At 37.5% G+C, this 12,444-nt stretch overlaps 1 protein-coding gene across 1 annotated transcript in view; it reads right to left on the reverse strand.

Annotated features, from left to right (window-relative positions):
* The window catches only part of THSD7B (thrombospondin type 1 domain containing 7B), a 456,317-nt gene that overhangs the window by 19,346 nt on the left and 424,527 nt on the right, over positions 1-12,444 (reverse strand). The window contains exon 19 of the mRNA XM_063318405.1: positions 11,872-11,989. Within this exon, the coding sequence (XP_063174475.1) occupies positions 11,872-11,989 (118 nt within the window). The remainder of the gene's footprint in view (positions 1-11,871; positions 11,990-12,444) is intronic.

Below are 12,444 nucleotides of genomic sequence, written 5' to 3' on the forward strand. Positions count from 1 at the left end.
GAAAGGTGGTTATGATGTGTGCCCAGTCCCATCCCTCTAATTCTTTTAAATGAAAACTGATAAGGCAATAATAATAATAATAATAATAATAATAATAATAATAATAATAATAATAATAATATCCAAGAACTTGAGTACAAGGCAGAGTGTAATCTACTGTAAGTGACAAATTACAAATTCATGACTGTGAACCAATAATTAACATTTTAATCTATTCTAACCCTCATTGCACAGAATACAAACTTAGCATCAAACTAAGTCTTTGCTCCCAAAATTAATTCCTTTCTTTTTCTCCTCTTAAAGTACAGTGTAATAGTTGTTCTGAAGAAAACAAACTGATGATATTCAAAGAAATACATGCAACTAGCAAGATCATTTGTCAGTGAAGTACACCTCTGCCAGCTTCAAAAAACTCAACCAAACCTCAAACCTCAAAATATGAATGTCACATTGTAAACCACAACACATGCCACACAAGAACAGAAATATTAACATGCACTCACACATGCAAATAAAAAAAAACTCGGAAACATACTGTATGGTGCACAGCACAGGCAAAACACCTGCTCCCTTTTGCCCCCTAACTTTCTCTTGAATCACAGTAGCTGGACCTCTGCCTTTTTCTTGTTTCTGGGTAAGGCATGCTTCAGAATAAAGTAGTGGCCAGCATCTCCCTCCCTACCAAGATATTCTGGAAAAACAATGGCACTAGAGGATAACGCTCTGCAACATGTCAGCTTTTCCAATGAAACACGTTTTATAGATTAAAGAGAGAGATTCTGGAGCCAGGTAGATGTCTAGGGAGGTATCAATGAGTGTGCTAATTTGCACAGGCTGCATCTCAGATTTCCATGGGCTGCATCTCCAATTTTTGAGAAATTCAGAGTCATTATCAGATGTGAGTGAACTCCTCATAATCTTATGAGAAGGACCCATTGTACAATAATACTTTGCAAACCATTATGTTCAATACCATTATGTTATTGGAGGTATTCAGTATGAATCAACATCCTTCCTCACTCGTCTACATTCCTTTACATCAGAGTGTATAGTTCTACCTCTCTTTGGGCCTCAGATGTATTTTCCCCCTGATCAGCGTCAGCAGCCACAGGCTCTCCACTGCTTTAGTTGTCAGCAGCAGCAGTATCAGCAAGGGGGGCAGGGAGCAGGGTGTCAGAGTGACAGAAATAGGGTGGCAGCATCACACCTCAAGCTCTGCCCCTTTTGGGTGCGTGTGTGACATTGCAACACATGTAGAAAAAGAGCAGGATTTGCATGGCTAATTGCCTTGATCAAATATGCCTTGCTTCCCCCCAGACTCTGCTCCTTATCAGTCTTCCTTCACTTTTTTTCTGTCCCCATCTTTCCCTGGCTTGGCACTGTCCAGGCCCCCAGCTCATCTATTTTTGTAGCTCTGTGGTATAGAAATGCACATGCCCTAGCTAAAATTTGTTGGGAGGCTCAAACACATAATCAGGAAAGAAAAAAGTATGTACTCCAAAGGCAACTTTTAATAGAGTAGAATACTAGTATGAGGAAATGACATTTAACTGATAGGACATCGTTTGACTACAAAGCTAAGCAACCTTTTTCAGCCTGGAGCTGCACTACGTTTTTCTCCCTTGTGTTGCAGCTGTAAGAGTCATGGCTGGTGACATTGAGACGTTACTAGAATGGTGGGCTGAATTTTTTTTTAATTTCTGTTTTGAGGTTTTTTCAGTTTTAAAGGGCTCAAGGCATTCACTTTACATTTTTAAAATTTATTTGTAACACTGCAAGACAGCTGGATGTAGATAGGGCTGACAATAAGAGAGGACAGAAAATTCATCCATGGGCATGTATTCAGTCATGGAGGAATTGCCCGCTAGACTCATAGTCAGCTGTTGCCCTCTCATCTGCAAAAGCAGAATACACATCTGCAGCAAAAACTAATATTAGACTTGGGATAGATAAGTCAAGAGCACAGTTATTTCTGTCTACATAAGGACAACAAAAGTTGCATTCTGATTCCAAGCTAGAGAAAGCACATTGATGCCAAGTACCATTATCTGTGAGATGTGCAAAAGGGACCTGTTGATTTGAATAACACAGAAGAGATGCTAGCAGACATACTCCCTGAGCCACTGGTAAGAGACCAGTTTCAATACCTTGTGAAGCTGTTAAAAAGAATAATGATGAAATTCAATCTTGCATGCTTTCTGTATCTATATATTTACCAAGCACTGGAAGCCATAGACATAGGGATAGTTAGTACAGGGATTTTACATTTTGCCCCTCTTTCCTTGCCTAACTTTGCAGGTCTTACTAACCTGCCTTATAATGGTTAGATTGACTCCTAGGGCAGAAATCAGTTCCACCTCCTTTTTCTTTGATTTTCTGTCCTATTCTGTTCTGCTTAGCCTCTCTCCTGATTTACCCTTTCTCCAATAATGGAGGAAAGCCCAGTTCAGGTTCTAAGCTGTAGACATGTTAATAATTCAGGCTTTCCGATCACTTTGTTATTTGCTAAATAGAGTTTAATTTCTTTCACATCAGCATCATCCTCAAGAATTCTTTGTACAAAATTAATTCTCCTGACTTTACACACGTTCATTCTGTTGTACAAAACCACTTGCTGATCAACACAATTTCCATTAGCCTCACACACATGGCTGGTGGTCAGCACTAAAAGCAGCTGGAAGGCACAGGATTGAGGAAGGCTGATTCTGAATGCTTTTTTTTCCCATGGCCATGAATGAATATGAATATGAGAGAGAGACAGTTTGGTGTAGTGGTTAAAGGTATTGGGCTAGAAACCAGGAGACCATGAGTTCTAGTCCTGCCTTAGGCACAAACCCAGCTGGGTGACCTTGGGCCAGTCACTCTCTCTCAGCCCTAGGAAGGAGGCAAGGGCAAACCACTTCCAAAATCTTGCCAAGAAAATTGCAGAGACTTGTCCAGGCAGTTGCTAGGAATCAAAACTGATTTGAAGGCACACACAAAAAAGAAAAAAAGAACAAAAAAGAATGACAACTCAGTGTTCCAGGATGTGTTCTAATAATAGGGACACCTTTGCATGGTAGCCAGATATTCTGGCTCTGGCATCTGGCAAACATTGCTGGATCTACACTATCAATTATCTGATACACTAATTCACTTTCAACATGTGCTTATTGTAACTGCATATGTCTTGTGTGTGTTGTGTGTGTGTACATGCATACATACATACATATAGAGGTCTATAGGTCTATATATACACATACACATGACAGCTCTTTCCACTGTTTCACTTTATAAGAGCCAATGTTAGTTTCTCAGCTTGATAGAAAAGCAAGCTTGCCTATTTAATACAATCAGCATCACACTACGTTCAGGAGGCTTTTTCAGTTTCAGGAACAAGCTGGCTTCTACATAATTGGAATAGTATTAGATGAAACATTTCTTCTTATGGGCTGTCCTGTGTCAGGGCAGTAGATGACGATTATTCTTTTTAACTGAGTTTGCTGATACATTAACAAATGGCACTTAATGCTATTATTCCAGAACTGGTAACCTAATTTCTTCTCCTATTTACTGAGTTAAAGAAATTTTGCTGAAAATTAATCGGTTCTTAATGGAAATGGTAAAAGTGGTTATGGGCAGTAATGGCCATTACTGGGTTTGTAATTTTTCAGCTACGATAACTGTAATTTGGTCAAACAACCTTCACATTTCATTTGGTTAGAAAAAGAAAAACAGTCAAAACATATGGCTGTTGTTGCTGGAAAACAGCACTATCACAATTACTATTTTTTGTAATATAAAACACTTCATTATTATTTGGGTTTTTCACTAAGTCTGTCACTTAAACACCAGGATATATCATGCAATAACATGCCAGAACTGAATCTGCCTCCAGGCATCCAGAGAAGGTCTGTTGAGAGTCCACAGTCCTCGTGAAGTTCATGGAGTGGGGGCTAGACAGGCCTTCTCTGTGGTAGTCCCCACTTGGAAGCACTCGCTTCTCCCAGTGCTCACCTTGTTAATATTTCACCAGCAAGTTAAAGGTGTATTGTTTTAGTCAGCCTTTAAAGTTGCTTGGGCAACTTTAAGATGTGTGAACTTCAGCTCCCAGAATTCCCCAGACAGCATGAGGAAATTAAAGTTGTCAAGGTTGAGAAACAGTGCCCTAACTAATTTGAGTGAGGGAATCTATCTTGGGTATATAATTTCTGGTTTTGGTGTTATGCTTTCGTTCTTATTTTACTTTTTTTTGTTGCTGTATGCTGCTCAGAGTTCTCAGGATTGGGACAGATTACACACAGAGAGAAATGAACAAGCAAGCAAGCAAGCAAACCAACATAAAGGAAGCTTGGGAAACTAACTTTTAAGATAAATGCTTGATTACCAAAACCGTCAACACGGGTACTTCCCAAACCCCTAAAAATACCATGCAGTATCATTATTTATATCCTTTTCAAATAATTATTTTTCTGAAGGTTAATTATGGGAAAGGAAATTAGCTTAATAATAAGGATTTCTCTTTGGATGATTATACATTGTGTTCTACCCTATTTTTATTGATTAACTTGCTGTGGAGAAATATGAAAGTAGTGCTATCTACTAGTTTGTCATAAATTCTATTAAGCCTTTGCCTAAAAATGGCACTTAAAAATGAGTTTAATTAAGGAAACAATGAAGCATTTCTCTCAGATGTTTCTAATTAACGAAGAACTGACAAGATTTGGTGAATGAAACATATTCGTTATCAATACGGAAAACAAAGATTCACATAGATAATAATTTGTAATAATTATTAGGATTTACTGTATATTATACTGTATTACATTAGTATACATTAAGATACAATTTGACACTTATGGTGCTGTGTTTCAATATCCTTCTTTGTACTAAAATCTTTGCACCCATGCTTTATAACAATAAGTAAATCCCTGGGGAAAAAGTCTCACTGAAAAGGCTGCTTCAGCACAAAACAAAGGCAGTGTTCTATGGGACATGTTTTATTCCTAATAACAGCTATAATCCTAGGATAACATGGTTGTTTAAACTTACTAGGCCTCAGAGGAATTTAGGCAAGCTACTGTGCATGGGATTGCAGCCAACAGAATTATTTTACTGGTACTTAGGTTTACAATTTTCTCAAGAGCCTCGGAATTTTCCCAATTCCTTTGGTCGTTGATAAGAAACCCTAGCACTTTATAGTCAGAATGGCCTTTTAACTTCCAGTCATTAATGCAAATCTTGAAAAGCGACTTGAAACTAATAAAGCCATTTGCTATTATCCACCACACGATTTGCATATTCTTTTTGGCAAAAGTGAACTTGGGAAAATATCACTGTAAATGTTCACTTCTGAAAGAGTAGTACGGTTTTCTATCTACAGCTGCCACAGTATTTGTCTCTTACAATTGTTTCCCAGTCTTCTGGGAACATCACATTCTGGGAACATCAACAATTGGAAGAATGTCATCAACTCAACTGAAGTAGGGACCTTGAAGAAGACCAGCTGCATTTCTGTGAGTTGCAGAATATATCACAAAAAGAATTATTATCTACCATCAGGAGATAGTAATAATGACAAATGCCAGTTCTGCCCTGGCTTATCTTGCATAAACAGAAAAACTAGGAACCTCAATTTCTCTGTGATACCATCAGAAATCATCTCACAACTGAATCTGTTTTTGAACAGCTGTGAGTATTTGAGACAAAGCTGAGCACCAATGGCCTTTCGAAATTTACTGTTCAATTTTGGGGCAGAAAAAATTGATGGACAAATTATCCCAGTTTCTCCAGGTGATGGAGAACTTCTCCAACCATTTTCCAAGGAAAAAACTCCTGCTTAGTGCTCACAGTAACATTGCCATTGAAAGATTCCCATAGGAGGAACTGCCTTGAAGTATATTCCCTTGAGTGGGAAGCCAGCTCATCTAAGGTTGTTGAAAAGGTGGTAATACAGTGACAAATCACCTACACCCACCATGTGGCCACCTTTTTACTAAATAAGCTTAAGGATAACACAGTGGTACTTTAAAATGTGTGGGGTAGGGGTGCACATAAATCACCTCTCTTCAAATCAAATCATTGAAGCAGCTGCATGACTCGGGAAAAAACACAGTGTTTTAATGATATTTTGGCTTTGTATAGCCCTAATGAGGATGGATTCTAAATTTTAGGATTCTGCTTTGAAATAAATTTCAGACATAATTATCAACTGAATGAAAACAGGAAGAATAAAATTGCTGGAGTAATTATCTCCCTTGCAATAGTTTCAAGTGTGTGCCTCCTCTATCAGCAGACAAAAATCTCTCCTCTTGGTCTGCCTAATATTTATCTCAGGTATCTCCAAGGAAGACGATCTCCTACCAAGAATACACTCTTGCAGACCAAAGTAGTCACAATTTGTTCATCTCCTTTGGCTATAGCTGCTGTGATAAATTCAACAGAATTGCATTTGCATGGGTGTGCAGTCCTAGGGAATCAGAACAAGAGACTGAGCCAGGGAGCCTAATTCTATTCTGGGAAGTGTGTTTAAGCTCTCCCTGCCCAATCCTTTTACTTTGTGATTTGCCACAAGTTCAAAATTAAGAGAGTCCTCACATAGCAGTGTGTCCTGTGTTTCAAATGCTTTTTGACTATCAAGTTATATTTGAAATATTTTTCCTGAGCATGGGAAACTTTATCTGACACCTCATAGTTACTTTCCTTTCCCCTTTCATCAAAATAAGCAATGGTGCATATTTTAATAGCTGGCATGGCTGAATCTAGGATCCTGCATGCTTGTGGTATTTTGACTATCCAACCTATCACTCCTTCCTCACCTCTGCAATTCAGTTACTCTCTGGGTGTCTGTCTTTCTCTCCCTACTCCCTCTTGCACATAGGCATACAACTTTAGAACCAAATACTTTTAAGAGCGCTGAGCTAGGCTTCCTTCCATGACTTAACTTACATGGTTTTACATCTGTAGCTTTCATGGGGACTCTGTTCTGCAAGTAGTTGGCTGTGTTAACTCTTTCTCCCCAGTATTTATATGCCAGTCCTGCAGCTTCCAGTATCCACCTCATCATTTTAATCAGGGAACAATTTTTCTTCTCTGCCACACCATTCTGTTCTGAGATATAGGCCACTGTAGCTTCCTGTGCTCTTTCAAATATGTTGCCTGCTATATATTCACTCCACTATCTCTACAGAGAACCTGAGGCTTTCTCCTGAATCTTGCTTAAATAAAGTCGTATATTCTTTACATTTCTCCAATATTTGACTCTTTTCACTAGGCAAGTAGCAAAATCTGTTGTCTTGCATAATTGTCTATCAATGTGAGCATATATACTGTAGTTTCCACCTGGTGTTGTGACATGGATTGGCCCACAGATGTTGCTGTGAACTTGCTTTCATGGCTTCTTCATCTCCTTTATCGCCACATTTATTGGCTTAGTACCTTCAGCCTTTATACAGCATGCACCTGGACTGATTCACACATGGCTGCAACCATAGTCCTTTGGCTATGGTTTCTAATTCACAAGGAGCATCTGGGTCTCTGTATCACATTCTCCAGTGCCATTTGGTTACACAGTTTTGTGGTTGCAATTCTTTGGTGCCCTTCTTTTCTGCACAGTCTAATAGTCCATTTTCCTGGACAGTGCCTTTGATAAGCAATATATAACAATCATTCCTTTAAACCTTACATCACATCCTTTTGCTGTAGTATTTTTTTTTTTACTGAAAACAGACTTGATTCTAGATCTTGGATGTATGACACATGTTTAATTGTTAAAAAAGAACAACTCTTCTTTGCCTGACACACAATGGAATGTTGCAGTCTCTCCCAGCTGAGGTGACCTTTTCTGTTTGTCAGATGAATGGTACTAATACTAATACCAATTCATTTTGATGAACCTCTTTTTCCCCTTAATGAAGTTAGAAGTTGCAGGAAAATCAAAAAAGATGCCATTTGTTTTTACATTCCTTGCTCTATCTCCTTTCTGGCCTTTTCTTGCATTGGCCTGAGATGAGTCATCATCTTTGGAATGTGGTTTAATAGGTCTGCCTTATCTCCCTTTTCTAGATATAAGTTATAAATGACCTGAATCATTGCAAATGAAGTATTTCCTTCCCCCCACCCCCTTTCTGGCTTTAGAAAAATGGCTCTTCTGAGTTAGGCAGATTATAGTCTTACCAATGATTTATCACAAAATAAATCTGTTTCCACTTTCATTTCTATTGTATGGACCACAACTTAATTTCTAGGCAATGAATTTAAAATGAAAGCAGCTCATATTTCTTTCTGTATAGGCATGTTTAGTCTCTCAAGCTGACTTGAAATATCACATGCAAATTTAGATTTCCACCTCCTCCAGATACTTGTTTAGAGCCTCTGCCTCTTTTCTCATATAAGTCCAAGAGGGTTTTCCAAATGTCTCTGGCTTGATCTAAATCCTTTAAATACACTATAACAGTCACTCATTGGCAGATAGATGACCCAGCTGCTCTGTTGTTTGCAATGTCTTAGGCTGTTTGCCTCTGCCCTGCTTCTGTAGGTCTCTCTTTGTCCAGCACAAAAGTGATTCCTTGAGAATCCAGGAGCATTTTAGTCTTGAATGACCAGAGGGAGAAATCCGGTCCTTCCCTAGGGGATAAAACTTTCCTAATTCCATTTTTGAGAATTGTCTGTTTGTTCCACCCAGTCATCTTTCCTTTAGCTGCTCAAGTGGTTTACCCTCTCTCTCTCCCCTGGTATCCTTTACCCATTTATTCTGAAATTAACTATCTCTTAGACAATAAGCAGGTGGAGTGATAAATAAAGGATATAAAATTTTATACTGTAAATTTGTTATCCTGCTTAAAAATTGTATAATTTGCTAAACTGGATAATACTGGAAGCATTTGTACTCATCCTGATGGGCTTTCATAGATAAGCTGGAGCTTCCTTTGGGAATCCTAGTGCATTAGACTTTTCTCTCTTAGGGTATAACCGGATTTTAGCAAATATGGGGTGTATCTGTGTTGTGGAATGTGGGATAAAATTATTATTCATATAGATTCCATATTGTTTGAACAGTGATATAAAGTACCTTTCTATTTTGTAATGCACTAGAGGGTGTACAGTTGGCAAATGTTACATTGTGAGTACATAAGATCATGTTGAAAACTCAACATACTGAGATACATCTTCCAAATTCTGTTAGTACTGACTTTAGGAGATATTAAATTGGTTTTATATATAAACTTATCTCCATCCAGCAATATTAGTGACTACAAAGAGCTTGAACAAACCCAGAAAAAATGTCAATGATATTCATAGTAAAAGGTGCTTAACACTGTAGCTGCTACCTAATATTTTATTTTAAAGGAATTGTATAGACCTGGACTAAAGACAAAAGAGCAAAGCACACTATTTAGCTAACCTTATCACCAAGTGAAGCTATCACAGAAAATGGGAGCTCCATCTGTATTATTATAGCATAGCAAATTGGTTTTCTCATACAGGGTCCCCTTTTCGGGAGAGATGGGCAGTGATAAAAATTTGAAAAATAAACAAACACAATTCCAAAATCTGGGCTGAAAATAATTGGAGCAATCCTTTGCTCCACTAAAATACAACACCCCAGTATGTATGTATAAATAAACAAATAAATAAAGTATGGCAATGGAATGTAGCAGGCTCTTTATTGAAGTGATAGCAAAAACCATAATCAGTAAATGCCTGTGTCTAAAAAAATAATTTTAGTTGTTTTTTGAGTGCAAAAATAATCTTCTATTATGTCTGGTTTAGACAAAAGATTTGCAGTGTAACTAAAAGCCTTAAATTCACATATGCACTGTGAATCAATGACACATTATTCCATTTAATGATGGAATACATGAAATCTATTCCTTATTCAGTGTTGGGTAAGACTTTTGGCTGTCAAGATCAGTATTGTTACAGATGCAATATGCCGAGACTTTCCTCACTTGCTAGTAGTGGGTGAAGTTAAACGAAGTTGCTATAGGTTGATAAGATGTGGGAAGGTCATGACTGCAGTTGAATAGTAGCACGCTGACAGTGTGTCAGAGGGTTAAAAGAAGATTAAAATTATCTCTACTTCACTGTGCCTTGAAAATGCAAATAAGGTTAGCTAATAAGCAGATTCTAGAGGTGCTTTCTTTAAAACAGACAAAAAGGGAAAACCTCCTAATTTTAATCTCTGAGAGAACGGAGAAGTTTCACTAGTTAATTTATTAATAAAAGATCCCTGAATACTTTATCTGTTTTATTGAATTCATTTCAGAAATTCTATTGGACTTCACTTTCTATTTATTTATTTAATAATTACAAGTTCTGGACAGAAGAAGTTACCTCTTGTGGTCACGTTTCTACAAAGCCATTTTAATTTTAGAATTAGCAAAAGAAGATTGATCCGGAACAAAAAAATTAAAATAAGTTGGACTCCTTGACATATCTACTCAGGAAAAAGTCCCATTGAATCAAGTAACACTTATTTACATCTGCGTAGAATTTCAAGTTGGAACAACACCAATATGAACATCTCTGAGCTTTTTACAAATCAGTATTTTCTCTTCAGTGGCTCAGTAGGCCTTATTGTTTTGCAAACAGAAAGTTTCCTTCCAAAAATGTCAGGTAGTGTAAATAGCACATTTGCAACATACATACACCTAAGTCTCATCAAATAAGTAGACCTTTATACTGCAATGACTATATATTCCAAACACTCCAACACATATGAGTCAAATCAGAGGCCATATCCTAAATTGCCTAGAAACAGGATATATTTTCCATGAATCATTTAACATCCCTTATGGATACCTAAATATTTTCTCCTCCCCCAGTTAGCATAGATTTTAAGCTTTTTTAAATAAAATAAAATACTTTAATCTTTACCCCAGTGTTCACACCACCAATATTTCAGCTTCAACAACTGAAGCTGATTATTTAACTCATTATTAGATTTTTTTAAAAAGTGTGTTGAAAAACTACTGTGAATGTACACCTCATATATTTACAGTATTAGTCATAGCTAGCCTTAATTAATTAACAGTAATTAAAAAAACCATTATACTAGTTACTGCCTGGGTTTGTAGAATATGTTTGCCTCTGTGTGGCTTAGCATGTTGTGAATCCAGCCATTGTGGTTTTCAAACTAGGATTTATCTTGTAGCATGCTGGGTAAACTGAGGACATTGCAGTTTATTTAATAAGTTATGGTTAAACAAACCATAACATGACTACATGCTATATGACCACAGCCATACTATGTAATTCTATAAGATGAGTTGAATTGTTGGGTGCCTAGAAGCAGGACATTCTACACTGATATATTTCACAAGATGAGTCTATTTTAACCTTGTCCAACCAGGCACTCTTCAAAGATGCTAGTAAGAGAAGGACTACAGTACTAGATATGAGCTGCACAAATCTGAATGGTAACAAGACAAAAGCAGAGAGTTAAAGGTTGTTTTGCATTTCTTCACTGCCATCCGGTGGTTGTATGGATTTTTGCAGCCCAGTCTGGCAGTCCTAGTGAAAATGTAATGTCTCTTTCAAGTTTTGCTTAACTCTTGGAGACTCCATGGACATATCCATATGGTTCTCTCATCAGCAAGTGATTTGTCACTGTCTTCTTTCAGGATTTTTTTAAAGCTACCTGGTATTTTCCGCCGGTTTCTCATCCAAATAATACAGAGGCCTGACCTTGCCTAACTTCCAAGCCCAAGCAAAGTTGGCTTGCTGCTGTCATCTGTTGAGCCAAAAGTGCTGGACAACTTCTAGATTTCCCAACCAACATGACTAAATTCAGGAAATTCTGGGAGTTCCAATCCAATATATTTGCAGACTGCTAGGACAGGACTTTATATTTCAATATATCGCTAATAGTAATTCAAGAGGCACAATTACCTGCAAGGCCACAAGTTTGAGAACATTCCGACCAAGCAGACCATTCTGTAATCTGACAGTTCACTACACATTCTGCAAGGCAGTTGGCAGTCATTTTTGTGGATGTTCCCAAATTCATCTATTAAGGAAAACACAACAGATCACTTGTCACTGACAGCTGGTAGGTGCAAATGAAGCAGGGCTTCCAATGAAATATCTAAAGTTGGATATTGTAAGCTGAGCAGAATCTTCTGGAGTGGGCAGCTATAATACAATTAAAATAATAATAACAACAACATCAACAACAAAAACAGCTTCTTTAGCATTTTTTCATTGATCCAAGTCCAGCCTGCTCCAAGCTTGGCCATAGGTTTTGGCAAAGCAACGTTCATTGAAGTGCATTAGCATGATTCACTTAGGTACAGTATCCTGAGTTTATACATCACTTTTTTGTCTGTTTTTGGAAACAGCTGGACTTGGATGAAAGGGCTACAATATAGAAATTGTTTATATATTCCCATTCCGAAGTAACTGAGGTAATTTGAATTGCAATAGACAAAGAAGTGGATTAATGACCAACAGAGGGGCAATATG

Source organism: Candoia aspera, chromosome 1 (assembly GCF_035149785.1).
Source record: "Candoia aspera isolate rCanAsp1 chromosome 1, rCanAsp1.hap2, whole genome shotgun sequence".
Lineage (NCBI taxonomy): Eukaryota > Metazoa > Chordata > Lepidosauria > Squamata > Boidae > Candoia > Candoia aspera.